The 20,849-nt window shown below is 35.8% G+C and overlaps 1 protein-coding gene across 1 annotated transcript in view; it reads right to left on the bottom strand.

Moving 5' to 3' along the window:
* Nucleotides 1–4,990: 4,990 nt before the first annotated feature.
* The window catches only part of LOC115697093 (sodium/calcium exchanger NCL1), a 30,186-nt gene continuing 14,327 nt past the window's right edge, over nucleotides 4,991–20,849 (bottom strand). Inside the window, exons 4-7 of the mRNA XM_030624000.2 lie at nucleotides 6,491–6,612; nucleotides 5,967–6,237; nucleotides 5,534–5,851; nucleotides 4,991–5,337 (exon numbers count right to left, since the gene is read on the bottom strand). Coding sequence (XP_030479860.1) covers nucleotides 5,089–5,337; nucleotides 5,534–5,851; nucleotides 5,967–6,237; nucleotides 6,491–6,612 — 960 coding nt within the window. The 3' untranslated portion in view covers nucleotides 4,991–5,088. The remainder of the gene's footprint in view (nucleotides 5,338–5,533; nucleotides 5,852–5,966; nucleotides 6,238–6,490; nucleotides 6,613–20,849) is intronic.

Here is a 20,849-nt window from a genome sequence, read left to right as displayed (position 1 = left end):
TCCATCTTGAGGGGGGGATATTAGATTTACCTATTATTTCTGTTACTGTTTGTCTGTTAATTCAGTTATTACTTCCCGTTTATTTAGGCTGTTAGTTAATTAGTTTGCTCTGTTTTTCCTTGTCCCAATTCTGTATAAATACCTCTTGTATTTTTCCTTTTTCCTCAATCAATGAATTTCAATTTCTCTCTTTCTCCTTTCTTTCCACTTTGTCACTATCGTAACACTTTCTCTCCTTCTTTAGTGCTGAAACTCTTCTTGTTGAATGTCTTTCTTCACGATCTTCCTCACTATGATTGAGGTATCACTTAGTGTGTGTGGACACTACTCTAATCACTAAGTGGTTTCGAAATTTCAAGGAAGAAGAAGAGAGTATGGGTGGCGGCTAGGTTAGAGAGAGAAGGCTCAGGTTTTTCTCTGAAGGAATTCAGAAGTAAAAGTGTGAAAGTTAAGTGTAAATTTCCTGAAGCCTTCACTATCTTTTTATAGCATTCCACTAGGGTTAGTTTTGAATTAGTTGGCTTTAAAATATGAAAATATCAGATGAAAAAACCTATAAAAGTGGCCGGCCTAGGCAATGTGGATTTGGGCCTCACTTTTTGCAATTTTGCAGTTTTATCATTTCTGCATCTCATTTTCTCAAAAACGCCAATTTTCCAAATTCAACCATTTAAATGCCAATTCTAACTATTTAATAACTATAAATAATTATTAAATAATATTTTCATTTATCATATTTATTAATTGAACCATACAAAGTATCATAATTAACAAATATGCCCTAAAAACTCTTTGTTTACAATTTCGCCCTTACTTAGTGAAAAAATTCACAAATAGACATAGTCTAATTTGAGAATTATAATTGATTAATCAAAACCAATTATATGAGTCTTACAAGCAATATTTTAAATCGTGTTCCAAGTAAATCTGTTCCCAAGACCCCTTTTGAGTTGTGGACTGGGCGGAAGCCTAGTTTGATTCATCTTCGTGTATGGGGTTGTCCAACTGAAGTAAAGATTTATGATCCTAATTTGAAAAAGTTAGATCCGAGAACAAATCGTTGTTATTTCATTGGTTATCCAATGCGCTCAAAAGGCTATCGCTTTTACTGTCCTACTCGTGGTACGCGAATTGTTGAATCTCAGAGTGCTAAATTTCTGGAACTTGATGTTGCTGACAATATTCCTTCAACATCTCTTGAAATGGGGGAGTCATCTAAAGGAATTTTTATTCCTACGTCATTTTCAAGAGATGATAATAGTAGTCTCAATCCTACTCCAGTTGGTAATGCTCCCATTGTTGATGAATACATTGCTCCTGATATCGAAGATGATAAAGGTCCTATTATTGATGAAGGGCATATTAATGATGAAGCTCCTATTGTTAATGAGAATCCTGTTATTGAAGAAATTCCAGTTGTGGAAGATGTTATTCAAAACAATGATCAACAAAGAGAAGTTATTCCAGAAGTACCTCCTCTAAGAAGACCTCAGAGACAAAAGAAGTCAACAAAGTGTCATGATAATTTTATTTATCTTGGAGAAGGAGAATATGATATTGATCATTTTGTGGATCCTGTCACTTTTAGTGAAGCACTTAATAGTCCACAATCTTCAAAATGGTTAGCAGCTACGGATGATGAGATCGACTCCATGAAGAAAAATGGTGTATGGGAGCTAGTTTTATTACCTGATGGTTTTAAACCAATAGGTTGTAAGTGGATTTTAAAGGCTAAAAGGGATAAAAAGGGACAGATCGAAAGGTTTAAACGGCGTTTAGTGGCTAAAGGCTTTACTCAAAGAAAATGTATTGATTACATTGAAACTTTCTCACCTGTTTCCACTAAAGATTCATTCAGAATTATTATGGCCTTAGTTGCGCATTTTGATTTAGAGTTGCTTCAAATGGATGTTAAAACTGCTTTTCTGAATGGAGAATTGAATGAGGAAGTCTATATGTCTCAACCTGAAGGCTACAAGGAGAATGGAAAAGAACACTTGGTTTGCAAGTTAAAACGATCCATTTATGGTCTCAAACAAGCATCTCACCAGTGGTACTTGAAATTTGACAAGGTTGTGACATCGTTTGGTTTCATAGACAACAAGTTTGATCAGTGTATTTATATGAAGATCAATGGGAGTCGTTATATTTTTCTTGTTCTTTATGTAGACGACATTTTACTTGCCAGCAGTGATTTGTCATTACTAAATGAGGCCAAAAAATTTTTGTCTTCCAATTTTGATACGAAAGATCTTGGAGAGGCATCCTATGTTTTGGTGATTGAGATCCATCGTGATAGAAATTGAAAAGTTCTTGGCTTACCTCAAGAAGCTTACATTAATCGTGTGCTTAAAAGGTTCAACATGGATTTGTGTAAAGCTGGTTCTGTTCCTATTCTGAAAGGGGACAAGTTCACTAAGCAAAAATGTCCTAAGAACGACTTGGAAAGAGGAGCAATGAAGAACATCCCTTATGCAAGTGTAGTAGGGAGCTTGATGTATGCTCAAGTTTGCACTCGACCTGACATAGCTTTCGTAGTCAATGTTCTTGGGAAATATTTATATGATCCTGGCCATGATCATTGGGTTGCAGCCAAGAAAATTTTGAGATATTTGCAAAGAATGAAGAGTTTTATGCTTGTGTATAAGCATGTTGATAATCTTCGAGTTGTTGGTTATTCAGATTAAGATTTTGGTGGTTATGTAGATGATTTAAAGTCAACTTCTGGCTATATTTTCACATTTGTTGGTGCTGCTATTTCTTAGAAAAAGTGTTAAACAGACTTTGATCACATCATCTACTATGTATGCTGAGTTTGTTGCATGTTATGGGGCATCTTTGCAAGCTTTATGGTTAAAGAATTTAATTTTAGAGATACGACTAGTTGATCTTATTTCCTCTCCTATGCTAATCTATTGTGATAATAATGCTGCTGTTTTCTTTTTCAAAGAATAACAAGATTAGTAGTGCTTCCAAATATATGGAAATAAAGTATCTCACCATCAGAGACTTGGTCAAGAAAGGAGACATTGTGATAGAATATTGAAAGACCGAGTTGGTGTTTGCAGATCCTCTAACAAAAGGATTAAGTGCCATATTGTTTGATAACATGTTGTTGATATGAGCATTTTATAATCTTTTGTTCCTTTGGGTTAGTGGGAGTTTCTTATTTTATCTTTTGAGATTACATTTATATGTAATTTACTTGTTGATGTTATGAACTACTTTGTGGGCCAATAATTTTTATTATTGGATGTTTATGCTTTCAGTTAGGCTTTGTTATATTCTAGAGAATAATTGAATTGAAAGTATGTAGTTCATATCTTGTTGTGATCATTGTATTTTAAGTATATTTACTAAATGACAATTATATTTTGTTGGCTTAATGTTTTAAGCAAGTTTAGTGACACTTACTTATTTATTGAGTAGTGTATGTTTAATTTTACTGGCTTATTTATTAAGCATCACGGTATCAGTGAAATTGAGGACTGATAAGGATATTATGTTATTGTAAATTGATCACATGTTGAACATAATTCCTTACCACACTACTAGACTTATTGACCATGTCGATTTAATACTTTGGTATTTGTGATTATGAATGTCTTTTGTTGAGTTAAAAACAATATGACTGTCATAGTTCATTATCAATGGTTAAATTGGACCGGTATGTTGAGATGCTATCAGAGAACTATCATTTTTTTAAAGTGGCCACAAATGTTTTCCTATTGTTCAACCCATGAGTCGTTTTTAAACAAAATTATTTTAATATAATATATATGTATTAAAATTAATGTAGCCCAAGTGGGAGAATGCTAGACTTTTTATTTGGGCTTACATTATTTTTGTTGGTTCTATTAAAACTTGGGTTGATTGGATAGTTCTTTGCTGTGTTAGCCCATGTTGTTGGTGATCAATTGTTAATGGGCTTAGCATCTGTGTGTAAAGTCTAGGTAAAGCAGAAGTGTGGGCTTTTCTAGTTGACTGAAGCCTTTGATGAGCAGGCCCAGTCCAACTAGGGTTTTGTAGCTAAGTCCCCTCCCTAACTCTATAAATACATATTGTCTCATCACAATTGTATACCTTTTGATAATCAGATAAATAAACTGCTTCTGATTTAGAGATTTAGGAAGAAAGACTTAGTTGATAGTATTGCACTATCGAATTGAAGTAGTTGTTGTGGATCGAATTGAGATAATTGCTATGGATCAATCAGGTACGCATACCTAATCATTATATCTTATTATTGTGCTCTATGTTATATAAAAGTAGATCTTGGGTTAATTGTTAATTTATCTAACATTCCTGCCATAGCAACAAAAGTAATCTCAAAATTCTCCAAAACCCTAGCAGAGCACAATTCGATCATGTGAGCTTGAAAGTGAGGGAAATCGGAGATGGCGCTATGTTTAAATGGGTCAGTGGCACTATAGAGTGCGAGGAGGAGGAAGAGTAAGGCGAGAACTCGGGTGAAGGCCATTGAGAAGTGCAAAAGAAGAAAGTGAATGAGAGGTTAGCTATAGGACGAAAACAGAAAATTTGAGCATTTTAGGAACAAAAACAGTTGAACATTTGTGCCAAGTTCGGATTTACTACACCGATTCCCCCAGACAATCATCACAAGAACACATCCTGCAAAAAAAAAAGCAGGGTGTGTTCTTGTAAAAAAATTCATTATAAGGACAAAATTTTAATTTGTACAAAAATAATTTTAATTTTTGTAAAAAAAATTGTAAATATTATAATTAAATAACTTAATTGTTAAAATAATTAATCCAAGAGATTTATATATAAATAAAAAAAATTATTTATAAATTTTAATTGCTGAAAAAAGTTTTGTTAAATATTTATTTAATTACTTAAAAAATAGTTAATTATTTATTTTAACTATTTATTTACTTATTGATAACATGCTATTATAGGTTAAAAAAAAAATGTGACAATTGAATTGAATAGTCAACCATTACATAATATAATGTCATACATAAAATAAATAAAAGAAATAAAAATTTAATTCCTGGAAATGCTAAAAAATATTATACTCCTGACGAAAATGTTTCCTATATAAAAAGTGGTAAACTGAAACACTTAAGACAGGTCTAGAACAGAAGTAACATAATAAATAGTAAGTAGCGAGAAGGGGTAGAGAGCGAAGGTTATAATACTTGTCCAAACTGGGAACTTGGAGCAAAAGCTCGTATAAAAACCCATGATTGCACAAATGATTAGAACAACTAAAACATGAGCTGAGACATCCCACCACAAGTTTCGACAATAAACAAGCCCCAACAGTATGATCAAACCCATCATGTTGTTTAAGAATACTCCATTATAAATCTGCACATAATGATAACATATACATAGGTTAGTATAGATAATTCAAAAGAGCATCAAATATAAAGAATTTTGAAGAGAAGTCCCATTTGCATACAAAATTACTGATAAGACATATCATGTTCTTAAGAGATCAAACAGGTTTGATAAAACGAATGAGACAACAGAAATTATTAAGTAATTATTGTAGGAGACTAACCTCAGATAATGTTAAAGAAATAGCGTTCTCTGTTTTATGTTTGGCTGAGGTAATGACATTGAATGCCTGACTGTAAGTCAAAGCCAAAGGCAGCATAACATATGAACCCAAGAATGAAGGAATATTTGCAGCAGTCGAGAATTTTTGAACAGTTTCCATAAGTGGTGCAGCAAGAAAAAGAGTAATGCTTGCCCCCAAAATTATAAAAAGAGAAGCTTTAATGTAGTTGAACCAAACTTCTTTAGTGGCCTTGGTGGAAATACTTGTCATATTTGGAGCCACCATCAGCAATCTTTCCTCTTCTTTGGGTAAAGATTTCTACAGTTTGCAATGGTTAAGTTGTATTATATATATAAATATATAGTACTAATAAGCCAGTAAAATACAAGGAAACAACTGAAGAAAATTTATATAAATATAAATCAATATATACCTCAGAAGTGAGGTTGAAGAACTTTTGTTTAGCCTGAGAAACGAACTTGAAAGCGTCCTTATTAGCTGAAATTAGCCAGTTTGAGAGCCCATTGATAAACTCTGCCTCATTTATTTGAGAATCATTAGAACTATCAAACTCTTTTAAAACCTTTGCCACAAAATCCTGCTCGTCCAATCCAGAGTTTTCGATTTGTATTCCTAATATTAATGTTTTTAGTTCAGCAGTAGATATGTAAGAATTTCTATTCTCATCGATCCTATGAAATATTCTGCAAACAAATAAGGAAATGTTCATAAAATTATTAGTTACACATAAATCAGATATGTACCACTTATTGCAGATCATTTTAAATGAAAAAATTATTTATTATGGTTAAACGTACGGAGTGTCACTTAATGAATTGTATCGCATGTTAATTTTGGAAGCCACACAAGAATATTGTATATCTGACATTGCTACACAGTTTTTCATGAAGATCATTATTATCTCTTATATTTGGGATTTTGAGACCAAATACTTACTCCTTTATCGCAGGTATATTAGGCCTACCCCCTGCAGTGAGAAGACTCTGCACTAACTTCTTTCTTATGTATTTCCTTAACACGAATTCAAGCCTTCTTTTTTGCATCCATGGCTCAAACATCTATACAAAAATATATATGTGTGTAATACATTTATATCGAATCTCCTTGTAATAATCAACTTATTGATCTATCAGTTCATAGAGCAAAGAATTTCAAGAATGAATGTGAATGGTTTCATTAGTCAAAGAGTAGAAGTTTATAATGTGTTAATCTATTATACAAGTGGCTGTTAAGCCTCAGTAATTACATTTAACATTAACTTTAACTAACTAAATTAATATTGTTTTATCCAAAGTAGTAGTATTTATTAATTAATACAATAGACTTTTATACAGCCTACCAAACTAACCTAATAATTTTATTATGATGTAGATCATCGTATAAAAACTTTTAAAAAATTCTATAATACATCCCCTTAAAATAGATATATTGATACACTCCTATCTATTTTAGCATCCGAAATAATTTTTTAGTCAAATTTTATCTCATAGTTATGTAAGTTATAGTTATTTAAGACATCTTACAAAATTTTAAGAAATTTGGAAAAGTTTAACGCACCCAAAACTACGTTCAAACAGTGTATTACATGCGTGACTATTTTATTTTATACGCGTGTAAAATAGACTGTTTGAACATTGTTTTCTATGTTGTAAATTATTCAGAATTTCTCAAAATTTTGCAAGATATCTTAAATAGCTATAACGTATATGAATATAAAAAAAAAATTACACTAAAAAATTCTTCTTGATACCGAAATAAATTAAGAATACATCAATACATCTCATTTAAGGGGGTGCATTGTAGAATCACCCAAAACTTTTTTATGTGTAGATAGAAATATCATATTTGATAATGAAATAACAAAAGTATCAAAATAAAGCACAAAATAACGAACTTCTAGTGGCATTTTGACTTAGGTCAGCGTAACGATTTTTATTTTTCTTTTTTGGAAAAATGGACACATAAAAATTTTATTTGTTAGAAAGTGTTTACCTTAACAATATATAGAAGTGATACTAACGTGATTGTATTGCATAGACATGAATGGAATATGTTGGAACATTCATGAATCTTTTAACAAAATATAGAAGTGTTCTGTGTGAAGTGGAAAGAATCTCACATGGGATATAAACCCTTATTTACAAGGGTATAGAGACTACAACTTTGGCATTTGGGTTTGGGCCCCAAAGGATACCCCATTTTGTGCGAATGGGTGAGGACTCACACACTTGACCCACCACACACGCGCGCCGTCTGTCCGAGCTGGGTTTGGTTGGTTGGTGTGGTGTGACACTCTATTATTTTTATAGAAAAATTATTTAATAAAATAATTATTTTTTATTTTTTAATTTAATTAAGAAATGTGTTTAATTGGAACTGATTACTTAGTCATATCAATTAATGCAACATGTTCAACTAACTCACCACACGATTCAGAAAAAACTTTCTTCTTCCCGTTATGATTTCTCAATCCATTCGTCTATATAATGCGATTGAACTGATGGGAAGAATACATCTTTTTCATATCAGAAAAAATACAGTTTTCATAAAAATTAAAATTCCATCTACGATATCAAAAATCATTGGGTGTATTGGACGGTGCTCTACAGTGTAGTGGAGTTCTGATACAGTACGATTGGGTTGTTTTATCTTGGGGACGACTGGTAAATTTTGACTGCTTGCACACTCCTCGGCAGTGCCGCGAACGTCTTAAAGAGAGCGACCTAGTCTTCCCTCTTCCATGTGTGCCTTTATTGGTGGAATTAACTCCCAATTAAAATTTTTGGGGGGGAATTTAATTTTCCAAAACCTATATGAGGCCACTTCCCTCTTTTTTATCATTTTCTTTTACTTTAAAGCCTCTTTAAACTTAAAAACTCTTCCAAACTTTTCTGGAACTCGTTACTCTTCAAAGGCTGCCACTCTTAGACCCTCCCTCGAGCTTTGATGCCAGTCTTGGACCCTCCCTGGAGGTTTGATTTTCTTAAAACTTCAATCATCATTTGTTGGAGAATCTATCTCACCGATCAAGTTTGAGCTACCTTTGCGCCATTCTTTAGTGAATAAGTTTCGAACCCCCTTTTTTTTTTTCTTAAGTTTCTACCATTGATGAGTTTCTAAACTTTTGAACTTTTTAATTCTCATGTTATAGAGAAGGTTTACCTGTTGTAATCTGTTAAATAGCTTTAGGATGTACAATTCGTGACTTTTTGATAAAAAAAATCAAACATTGGGTTGTATTTTAGTACTCTAAACTTCAAGGTTCAAGAACACGAAGAACACATTGTCCCATAGCTTTGAACTTAGAAATAGGACTGTTTTATCTATTTAGGGACCTTGCCCAACACCTTAGTCTTATTTTGTCTTGGCTAGTTCATCACCTTCCGTCTCTAGGATGTTCGGTTAACAATTCCTAGTTTTAGGCTGGCCGATTAACGGCTTTTCATGACTAGGTTATTTGGTTGTAACCTTAGGTTTAGGTTGGCCGATTAACCCATTTTTTGTCCAAGTCTTTTTATGCTCTCTAATTTTCACCTCCTTATGTCTTTCTCCAAAGATGAACCCACGCGACTATTGGGGAGGTGATAACAAGATCGACTAAGACTTTTTTAGCCTTCTGGACGAAGATCAGCGCTCAGTCCGGACAGTTGGTTCCTCCTCTGGGAGCTCAGCGGGTATCTCTTTGAGTGACTTTGAAGAGTAGTGGTTCTTCAAAACCTAAAATGAAGCATCACAACTATTCTGAGCGAGTCGATGGTGAAATCTATGGAAGGTTCATTTCGGAACTGAACTAGGGGTGGAGGAGATTCCTCGTAATGTCTTGGACCTACATTTTCCAAAAAGGTGTGCCTGAAACCTTGCCTGTTGGACATGCATCTTTTGTACTTAGACATCTTTCTGTAGTAGAGGTTGTTGTGACAGTTGCTTAGTACTCTAAGAAATATCCGATCCTACCTAGTACTAGGCAGACATACTGCCAGGCACCTCCAACCAATCCTCATATTGTCGAACTCATGGCAAGAGGAAAAACCCACCATGCTGAGTAGGCTGAACGACCTGAGGTGAGCCAGGCTAAAGAGCTTATGGCTGGTCCAGAAGAGGATCCAGAAGCCGAATAGGCTAAGCCTGAAATAAGGCCCAGGGCTGCCCAGACGCATCCTAGGGACTGTAATGTGATCTAGGGTAACTAATTGGGTTCGTAAGGTTAGGCTAGACAACCTCTAAATAGCACGGGTCAACCTTTTGAGGTTGGAGTTTACCACATTGAGGATGAGGACGTCGTGCCTTGGATTCTAAAACATCAGGATGGAGAGAGATATGGGTATCCCCTTCATCCACGGTATCTACTGCCACACTTTTCAGCATTATCGAAAGTGGACTTGTTGGTGAAGTCCCCTGTATTAGGCCAACACTAAGCCACCCTGCTAATTGTCCTTAGCCAAGCTAGATAACAAGGTTTGGTCCCCATTTGCACCCATACTTTAACAATATAACAAACTTCTTCAGGCTATATCCAACCCAAATTACACTGAAGGGTATAAAATACCTTTCAACACTCTTCTTCTTGTACGCTGAATCAGGTTGGCTACAGCCTTCACCTTTTGAAGTAAGCTATTACGTGGAACTAAAATCTAGTCCACACCAGAATAGTACTTGATACTTTTATTTTTGCCATCAAGACTACTAGGGGTTGGGTGGCACCAATGACGCAGCCATATCAAAAATCAAGGGTCATGTTAAGGGTTATTTCGTGGCTTATGAGATAAAAGGTGTTAACCAATTCTTCCAAAGAGTCCCCACTTATAGCTGGCCAATCCCCACAATGAAGATAAGGGATAGGGCCAACCAAATTATGTCTTTTTTTATTGAGCGGTGCAACATTTATAGGTTGGCTTATGAAGAGAACTTTAGAAAGTACGGTATGTACCTTTCCTGCAAGGATGTTAAGGCTTTAGGCAATCCTCCTAAGGATCCAAGCGATGCTCTTGATGAGGAGAAGGACAAGAAAGAGAGGCATGCGACTGAAAAGGAGAAAAGTAAGTTCGATGATGAGGTTCCTCTGGCTGAGATTTCCCGTAGAGAGATGAGGAGGGATCGAGCCCTTCGGAGTTAACTTGAACAGGGTGGTATAGTTGGCGATGCCTAATTTTTTATTAGGCCTAAGGGATAAGATTCAGTGAGACCTGCCTCGCTTGTGCCAGCAAACAAAGGCAAAGGTAAGGTTATTGTAACCAAGGACAACTCTAATGAGTCTTCTTGCGTATATTCTCCTGAGGAAACTGGTGGTAGTAATTCTCTTACCTTTACTTGCTCTTTGTGTTTATAAATTGTATACTGACCTTGTCGCTTTTCCTTTGTAGACATGGCCTCTAGGATGCAAGACCTTTTGAAGAGGAAATCCGGCAGCCCCTCAGTTGGCAAGTCATACCCCAAGGTTGTCAAAACCAGGGCTGCCTCAGATGTGACTCAGGCCACTTTACCTCCACCACCTTCAGGTCCACCTCAAGTCAACCATCCATTGATTCGAGATCCTTCATCTGAGGCAACACCTTCTCCTCCTCCCTAGGCACTGGGAAGGAGAAGCCAAAAGGCATAGCCGGGTAGTCTCTTCTAGCAAGGCCGACAAGGCCAAAGATGTTGCCCAAAAATACATGGGAAAGTGTGTTTTAGGTGTTGATGAGCAGCTCCAGGAGCTAGATGTTGACTCCTTGGACAATATGACGGCCAACAACATGAAAGATGAGGCATATGTAAGTTCTTTTAATACTTTCCTAGTTCTTTACTTCATCCACTATGAAACCTTATTAATTTTTTTCTTCACTATTTTAGGCTTTCTCGAAGCTTGTCAATACCATGCAAGGGCTAAGGACTCTAAAGTAGCCTTTAGGAGCAAGATTGAGGAAAAAGACACTGAGCTTGCCAAGAAAGATACCCAAATTAGAGAGTAGGGCATCAAGCTTAAGACACAAGGTAATGTACTTTTTATTTTGTTCTTGTATAGCCCTAAGGTCTTTTAGATTTGAGCTAGTGACCAACAAGGCACTCTTCAATCCTGGCTTATCTTCTTTTGGCTTTGAACACATAGCTTACTGGGCAACTTTTAATCCCAGACCTGTACATTTTATGTTCATCTTGAATCTTGCTATTTCCACTTACTTAGCCTTCCATTTCTTGCTTAAAAATCTTTTAAAAAAATTCTTAAGTATTTTTGTGCTTGTTTGATGTTGTGCGTTGTGGGTGCCCCCCAAGTGATCGAGAAAACTTATGGTCTCTTGGTCACTTACAATTAACTAAGTACTATAGACCTTTGCCTGGGTATTTTCACACGCATGTTGATCTATAAAGAAAGTTAACATTATAAAGTTAACTTGTTAGCAAGTTATTTAAAACAATTTGAAAAGGAAAACTTATTTTATTCATTCATTGGTCTTACAAATGTGTTGTTTCTGTGCAACGTGCATATATTTGGTCATAAAATCTTACATATCTAAATTCTGCTTTTAGATCATAAATTTTGCTACCCCAGCATGACATGCCGTGCAAAGGCCACCACTAAAGAGTGATGGTAATATAGCTCTTAAGAGTATTATTTTTAAAAGTTGGTTATTTGTAGTACTTTCTGAGATGTTCTCCATTCTAGTATCTTGGTAGGAGAACTAATTGAATCTTCTCATTGTATTAGCTAAGTTTGTAATTACCTGTACTTGTAATTTTTGTCACTTGGTACGGTCCTTCACAATTAGGTGCAAACACTCCTACTACAGGATCTTTGGTATAGAGGAATACTCTTCGAAGCACTAAGTCTCCTACAAAGAACTTCCTTTCCCTGACTTATTTATTGAAGTAAGGGGCAACCATTTGTTGGTACGCATGGAACTTTAAGTTAGCCTGGTTTCTTCTTTCTTCTATTTAATCAAGGGATTTTTCCAGCAAGGTGTGGTTTATTTCTTAGTCATAGGATATCCTCCTATGGTATGGTGGTTCTAATTCGATTAGTAGCATCGCTTCATAGCCATATACTAACGTAAATGGTGTCTACCCAGTGGTTGTCTTCTCGGTGGTCTTGTGTGACCAAAGTCCTCTGGGAATAGGTTGGGCCAATTGCCCTTTGCCTCTTCTAAATGCTTTTTCATTGTATCTTTGAGGGTCTTGTTTACAGCTTCAACTTGCTGATTTTCTTGATGATGTGCAATTGTGGAGAAGCTTTGAATAATGTCATGCCTATTATAGAAGTCAGTGAACATACCACTATCAAACTGTTTCCCATTGTCTGATATGATTTTATGAGGGAGTCTGAATCGACATATGATGTTATTGACCACAAAGTTGAGGATTTTCTTTGAAGTTATGGTTGCCAATGTTTCAGCTTCTCTCCACTTAGTAATATAGTTAATTGCAACTACAACATATTATACTCCTCCTTTTCTTGTAAGAAGTTGCTCGATTAAGTCTATCCCCCATATAACAAAGAGCCATGGAGATTGCATTTGTGTGAGCTCGTTTGGTGGAGCTCTCGAGATCTTTAGAGTCTTTCGCAATTGTCACATTTCTTGACATAGTCCATTGAATCCTCAATCATAGTGTGGCAAAAATACCCTTGCGTGAGTATCTATTTTGAAAGGCTTTGCCAACGTGATTGCGACAAAAACCTTCATGCACTACAACAAACAGTCGTTCATCTTTTTCTTTGGTAACACATCTTGGCAATGGCATTGAGAATCCACTTTTGTACATAACCCTGTCTAAGATGAGATATTGGGTAGCTTTCATCCTCATGTCTATTTCTTCTAAATTAGTGATGCTTGGGTATTCACCTAGGACATGATTAACGACCAGCTGAGAGTCACTATATAGGTCTAATTAGTCAACTCGCACCTCATGTGCTAGTTTTAGTCCAGCAATTAGAGTTTCGTATTCAGCCTCATTATTGGAGGCTTCAAAACCAAACTTTACTGCTCCATGTAGTTGTTGCCCCTATGTGTAATGAGCAATGCCTGCAATGGACAAGTAGTCCATACAGCTTCCATCAACACGCAGCTTCCAGGTTAAATTTTCTTGCTCTTGCTCTCGCTTCTTCTCTTGCTCTCGCTTCTTCTCTTACTCTTGCTTATTCTTTGTCTCTTGGTTTTCTCCTAAATCTTTAGAGATTTCAGAAGATATGCATGTACATTTTGCCATGAAGATATGCATATCAGTTTTAAACTTCCTAAAAAAATTAATTTTGAATAAATATTTAAGTTAAATGTGATATTTTTTTATGTTAATAATTATGTGTTTGTTATTTTTTTAATGTTATGTATATTTTATTTTTGTTCTTTGTATGTAGATAGACAATCATTATTTATTTTCTTGTTCATTTTTTAATGAAATATATAGGTATGCATTTATATTTATTGGCAACGTTAATATAATATTTTCTATATTTGTGATGCATATGTAACTATTCAATGTTTATAGTAGATTTTAAAAATTTTGAATAAGTTAAAATATAGTCGCTATGCTTCCGAATCTTTGGTAGAATTATGAGTAGAAATGGAAAATTAAATTTGGATTTAGGTAATTAATGTAAGTCATAAGTTAGTAAATTAAAAAATATTTTTTTAAAAAATAGATTAAATTTTATTATTTTTAATTTAATTAACTATGTGATAATTTTATTTAAAATAATTTATTAATTAATTAATTTAAGTAGTAAAATGAATAATTACATTTCACTTATCTTTAAAATTAATTAAATCATTAATTTTTACTTATTTATGATGCAGATGATATCGCAAAGGTGTTAGACATATTTTTTTATCAAAATATGTGGCACACATATGAAGCCCCATGTGGCAGAGAGGGACCCATTCATAGATAGATCAACGTCCCTTATCGATTTACTCCACTCCCAGACTATACGAGCAAAGAGACACCTGAAAGTTGATCTCCTCTTGCCAAGGAAAATAATAAAGCAAATTATTAGTTGCCCAGGAGATCTCTAGCCCCTGGATAACAAGTCTTCTACGAGATCATCATGAGCCTAACTCAAATTCCAAAGAAGATTACTGTACATGACCACAATGGCACAAGATTAGTATCATTACAAAGTCATATTGATTCTAACGACCCATTCACGTAGGAAGAGACAAAGTGACAACTATGCACTATCACATTAGTTGCGTATAGGACAAATCTTATCTTACTAAACTCCTACCATGGAGCCTAAGTAGCACATACAGACTAATAGTTCGCACACCTTTTTACCTCTTATTGTCCTTTCTTTTTCCTATAAGTACCTGGAAACACAATAGGAAAGACTCCCAAACTATACGAGCGAAGAGACATCTGAATGTGGATCTCTTGTTGCCAAGGAAAATAATAAAGCAAATTATTAGTTGCCCAGGAGGTGTCTAGCCTCCGGATAACAAGTCTTCTAGGAGATCATCATCAGCCTAACACAAATTCAAAAGAAGATTATGACCACAATGGCGCAAGATTAGTATCATTACAAAATCATACTGATTCTCATGACCCATTCAACTAGGTAGAGACAAAGTCATAGCTATGCACTATCAAATTAGATGCGTATAGGACAAATCTTATCTTACTAAACTCCTACCATGGAGCCTAAGTAGCAACTAGAGACTGATAGTTCACACACCTTTTTACCTCCTATTGCCCTTTCATTTTCCTATAAGTACCTGGAAACACAATAGGAAAGGAGACTTTTAGACTAACACACAAAAAGTGAGCTCTGGTATTGTAACTTGAATATGCTCTGATCAAGAGAACATTCCAATCATAAATAAAAGTGACTCGTGGACTAAAATTCATTAATAGTAGAATCACTAAAAATCATATACTAATTTTTCTTAATCATCCTTCTCAACATTTCTATAGTGGTTTCCAAAAAGCTCTGTCAATATTTTAGTGCTTTCATTGAGAGTTGTAAAAGTCTTTTAGAAAGAAATATATACAAACCCATGTCTACATGGTGGTAACAAGGAACAACCAATGACATCCATAATAGTTCGATAACATGGCACGTCAAGAAGAAGGAGTAGTTTCTTGATTGGATGGGAAAGGAGGCGATACCAACAATCCTGATTATTTAAGGGAAAAAGAAACCTATGAAGTTGGCAAAGAAGATGTGTATGTAGAGCTTGTGTCGTTAAGAAAACAAGGCACAAAGAATTATGAAGATGTTGCATGACAAAAAGAAATGAATAGGAGAATGCAAGAGGCGTTGGTTGCTATGCAACAGGCAACGGCCCAGGTGGGCCTCAAAGTTGATCACGCTGCTTTTCCCCTAACGCCTCATGACAATTAATAAGGTCCCTCACGAACTTAAGAAAAATGAAAGGAAAAAATGCCTAGTCCTATCCCATACCCTTCTAAAGACCCTCCTACTTCAAAGGTTGTCCCTTCGCTAATACTAGGGATAAATAAAACCCATCAGGACCCACACAAGGTTCATTCCGATTTCCTACAAGGGAAATGTTTTTGGGGAAATATGTTTCCTCGAAGGAAGCATAACCCTAGGATAGTAAGGAGCATCACATCATGTTTGTGTACTAAGGACAAAGGATAAAAGGTGGTCAAACTAAGATAGATCCGTCGGTAGACTAGAGAGAAAAAATCAATGCTGAACGAGGGGACCTTAGAAATCATATCAATTTCACATAGAATGACTCGACTAATGCTAAGAAAATTTTGAATGAGGAAATCCTACCAAATTGATAAACCAAATTATTGGGGTCGCCATCCCTTAGGTAGCTATGGGACGGGAAAAACTAACTTTAAACTAAGTATGCAAAGTGATCCAATAAAAAAGGGATAGGGAGAATAGATCCCATCTGAGACAAACCCAGGAAGTCCACTATGAATGATAAATATCTAATTTTTTGTCTAGCACCCCAAGGAGAACGGGGCATCATCAACCTATTGAGCCTTTTGTCAAAGCCTATAGGCCATGCATGAGAATACTCTTTGATAGATGGAATGTAAAAAAAATATAATGGAGACATACTGACACCAGAAGAGATGGAACCCAAAGTCCCTTTGTTAGGTATAGGGAAAGAAAATTGTGGGTGTGAAGCCTCGAGGCTCTTTCCTACATCCTCTTCCCCTTCCATACGCTATGTGGCACTTCATGTCTGAGTGATCAGGTCTTCCTCCTTCTTCTATCTGTGATAAGTGTTGTAACTTTTCTCCACCACCCAAATAGCTAAAGCCCTAAAGTTCTCCTTTTTCACATCATCTTGGACGTTGGGGCCAGTGACCAGGGCTAGATTGCATGTAGTATCCCGAAAAATATTATGATATTAAAATTAGGAATATTTTATTAAATATATAAATTATTTTAGTAATGAGATAAGATTATGATCTTACTAGGGTTGATTAGTGTGACTTTAGTAAATGATTAATTAAAGCGTAATTTATTAATTACGAAGATTTTATTCGAATATGTGGGTATCGTGGATACCATTTCTGGAATAAAATATATTCGGGCTTGGAAATTGGATGGAGTGGTCTGAGATGTCACGACAATAAGGGACAGAATATTATGGAAATATTATGGGCTAGTCTAGAATTTTAGAGTGTCGGTTTGACGGATTAGTTAAAATTACCAAAGTACCCTTAGGTTTTTTTTAGGCTTAAGAATTTTGTGAGGTGTAGATTAGTAATTTTACAAAGCTAGGTATTTTGTCCTATGTGCATTTTTGGGCTGATTATTATTAAGCTTAATTAATTAAAAGAAGAAGGAAAAGAAAAGAATTTATGTAGGAATTAAAAGATAATGACCAACAAAAATAATGAACAACCTAAGATAGCTCTCTCTCTCTCCTCTCTTTTGACCCTAGTAGAAGCTGAAAGGAAAATTTGATTTCTTCATCTCTTTCAATCCAATCCAGCTAGGAACCAACCCTAATTGCTTTCAAAATCTTTAAGGTAAGTTCTTGTTATATTTTTTCTTGTTTTTCTCATGGTTTTGAGTTGATTAAATTAGGGTTTTGTTTAGTTCAGGGGCTGTGATTTCAATTGATGTTGGAGTATGATTTTAGGTTAATTATTGAGGTTTTTTAAGCTTGTAATGGTTAGATGTAAGGGCTTTTTGGATTGCATAAGTTAGAAGTGGTAAAGTGAGCTAAATTTTCATTTGAGAATGTGTTTTTGAGCAAGTTGATGAGTTATGGTGAATTGGTGATTTGGATACGTTATATTTATTATATTGGATTGTTCTAGAAAAGTGTAGCAGGTTTGGTGGAGCTTTGATTGGATTTTGGGGTGAAAAACCAGATTTCCCCATGGCTACCCAAAAAACAGGTCGAGCGGTTATGCAAGCCACTGCAAACCGGTCAACCAGTTTTGCCAGTATGGGAAAATCTCGGGTTTTCTCTTCGTGTCTAATTTTTGTTCGGGGTATCTTTCGGAGTGTAATTCAGAGTATTTTAGAGATATTTAAGTTAGTTTGATCCAGGGGAAAATAGGATTAGGGTTTATCCCTAGAAATTTGATTAAAGGTTTTTATTGAGTTTTGGTTGTCGTGACATAGGACCGGGATCGCCTAGCTTGTTTTCCACTCAGGTCGGCCCACACACTTGTGTTTTGGACTGAGGTAAGAAAAATGTTATGCATCACTTAGGGTTAAGTGATTGACAATTGTATTGTATAGTCTCGATTATGATCGAGATCCATATTAATTGTGTACTAAGCCTCAATTATAACTGAGTGTTGGAAACGATCATTACTGTTACGAGTAATTACTCCTGAAACTGCGGTTAGGTTTCTTACTTATCGTTTGCTTTATCGGGTAACGATAGTGACATATTCAACTCGTGGTAAACGAGTGGTAAGGGTATTTTGTGAAGTAGATGGACTATGTGATTACTGTATTATTCGAATGTATGAGCCTGTTATTGTGAGAATTAAATAGATTAATCTTATATCGATTATTATTTTATTCGTTTTTCTTGCTGAGTCTCTGTGACTTAGGGTACTATATGGTGCAGGTAAAGGGAAAGCTAAGATTGAACAGCCATGAAGCTGAGGTCGGAGCAGCAATGAACATATCAGTCGAGGTGCCACGGCCCAGTGGACGGGATGTTTCTTTTGATTGTATTTTGAAACGTAAAGATTATGTTGTAAAAGTATTTTGAAACCAAATGTATATATTTTGTTATGAGGGGTCCCAATAAAGAATAGTACCTAACTTTTATATAAAAAAAAATAGTATATTAAAGTGTTTGTTTTAAATTGCAAAATTTTAATTACGTACAGTTTTGGTATAATTATATAATTTATAAAATAAGAATTTTATAAAATCACACACATGTGGGGTCCCTATTGGACAGGGCGTTACAACATGGTATCAGAACGCCAAAGTTTTTAGATCCTGAAGGCTGGTTTGATATGTACATTGGCTGCGAAGATTCGTTCGACTCATGGTTCAATAAGTTTTAATTATTAGATTATTAGTTGATTACCTGCATGTACGTTTGTCTTAATATGCTGGTTGTTAGGAATGTTTGAGATGTTAGGAAATACTTATCAGTATTGTCATTACTTGGAATATGACCGTCGGTGAATAGATTATGCACCCGAGGTGGATTGGTAGAGGTAACCGCGAGCTTGCTGGGCTCAGGGTTGGCAATGATGGCAACCCTCCACCACCACTAAACTGGGAAGAGTTATATGTTGCAATGTAAGAGACTATCCGTTAGTAGGGTGAACAAAATTTGAGAGCAAAGGAGCAGCGAGCTCAGCCTTTTCCAAACCTTAATCTTGATCCTTTGGCACCTCTGGTAGTGCCACTGGATGCAGAGAATCGCCTGGAGCCATGGTATGAGCAGTTCAAAAAGCAGAACCCGCTAGTGTTCGAGGGTGGTGTTGATCCACTCAAAGCGGAGCAGTGGATGAGTATGATAACATCCATTTTTATTTTTATGCGAGTCGAGGACAATGATCGGGTCAAATGTGCTATTTATATGTTGTGAGAAGATGATCGTATCTGGTGGGACATCATGTCTCAGGGTCATGAGCTGAATAACATGACCTGGGATGCTTTTCGAGCACTATTTTATGAGAAATACTACAATGAGTCTATCCGAGCAACAAAACCAGAAGAGTTTATATGATTGACACAGGGTAGCATGACAGTGACAGAGTATCCCACTAAGTTTCATCGATTGGAAAAATTCGCTTCAGATGAAGTGGCTATTGAAGCTGCTAGAAAAGAAAAGTTTATTCGAGGATTGGATGAACATACTCCACGGGATGTGATAGTGGCTCCCAAACAACCTGGGCTTGTTCGAAGTTATGCTCAGATAGTTGAATTGGCCCTAACTGGTGAGAGTCCAAAAGACCAGATACGAAAGAAAAATATTGCGAGAAGAGATTCTTTGAAGCACACATCTAGTGCTGGTTCTGGTAGGGATAATGACATTGGTGATCGCAAGAAAAGGCCTAATGAACCATCAGTTGTAGGTCCAAATATGAGATTTCAAGGTAACCAAGGTTTCCGACGTGGTGGGAACGAAAACTGGCAGACTTTTCCTGAATGTTCGAGGTGCAACAAGCGCCACCAGGGTGAGTGTCAACCTGGGGCTTGTTTTCAATGTGGGATAGTGGGTCACTTGAAGAGGAATTGCCCACAGCTACTGCGACTAGAACAAAAGAAGGATGATACACCTGCCCCTACTTGAGTGTTTGCTTTGGCACAGGCCACTGGTCCTTCCACTGTGACAGGTCAGCTTTCTGTCGTTGGTACTTTATTGACTGTTCTTATTGATTCTGGTGCGACACATTCTTATATTTCAAGTAGAATAATTGAAAAGTTGAATAGGCCTAGTGATGTACTTTCTAGAGGCTTCAGAACTTTACTCCCTACTGGGGAGTTGGTTATCTCTAGCAGGTGGGTTCGGTCCCTTCTAGTATTTATGGAAGGAAGGGAGTTATTGATCGATCTAATACAACTAAATTTTTATGAATTTGATGTTATTTTGGGTAACGATTGGCTTGCAAAATATAACGCCACTATTGATTGCAAAAGAAAAATGGTAACTTTGAGCTTGAGGTTGAGGACCCCTTTATGTTTGTGGGAAAGATGCAAGGATCCCGAATTCCCCTAATTTTAGCACTTAAGGCAAGAGATTTGTTGTGTGAGGGATCAATCGACTTCCTAGCAAATGTAGTGGATACTACTAGGGAACCACCAGTGGGACTGGAGCATGTCCCAGTGGTTTGAGAATTTCTGCATTTTTTTAAAGAGGAGTTACTAGGGTTACCACCGAAGCATGAAATTGATTTAGAA

This window comes from Cannabis sativa, chromosome 7 (assembly GCF_029168945.1).
Source record: "Cannabis sativa cultivar Pink pepper isolate KNU-18-1 chromosome 7, ASM2916894v1, whole genome shotgun sequence".
In the NCBI taxonomy this organism is placed as follows: Eukaryota; Viridiplantae; Streptophyta; class Magnoliopsida; order Rosales; family Cannabaceae; genus Cannabis; species Cannabis sativa.
The sequence above is the reverse complement of the archived record's forward strand: the minus strand, read 5'-3'. Positions and strand labels throughout refer to the sequence as shown.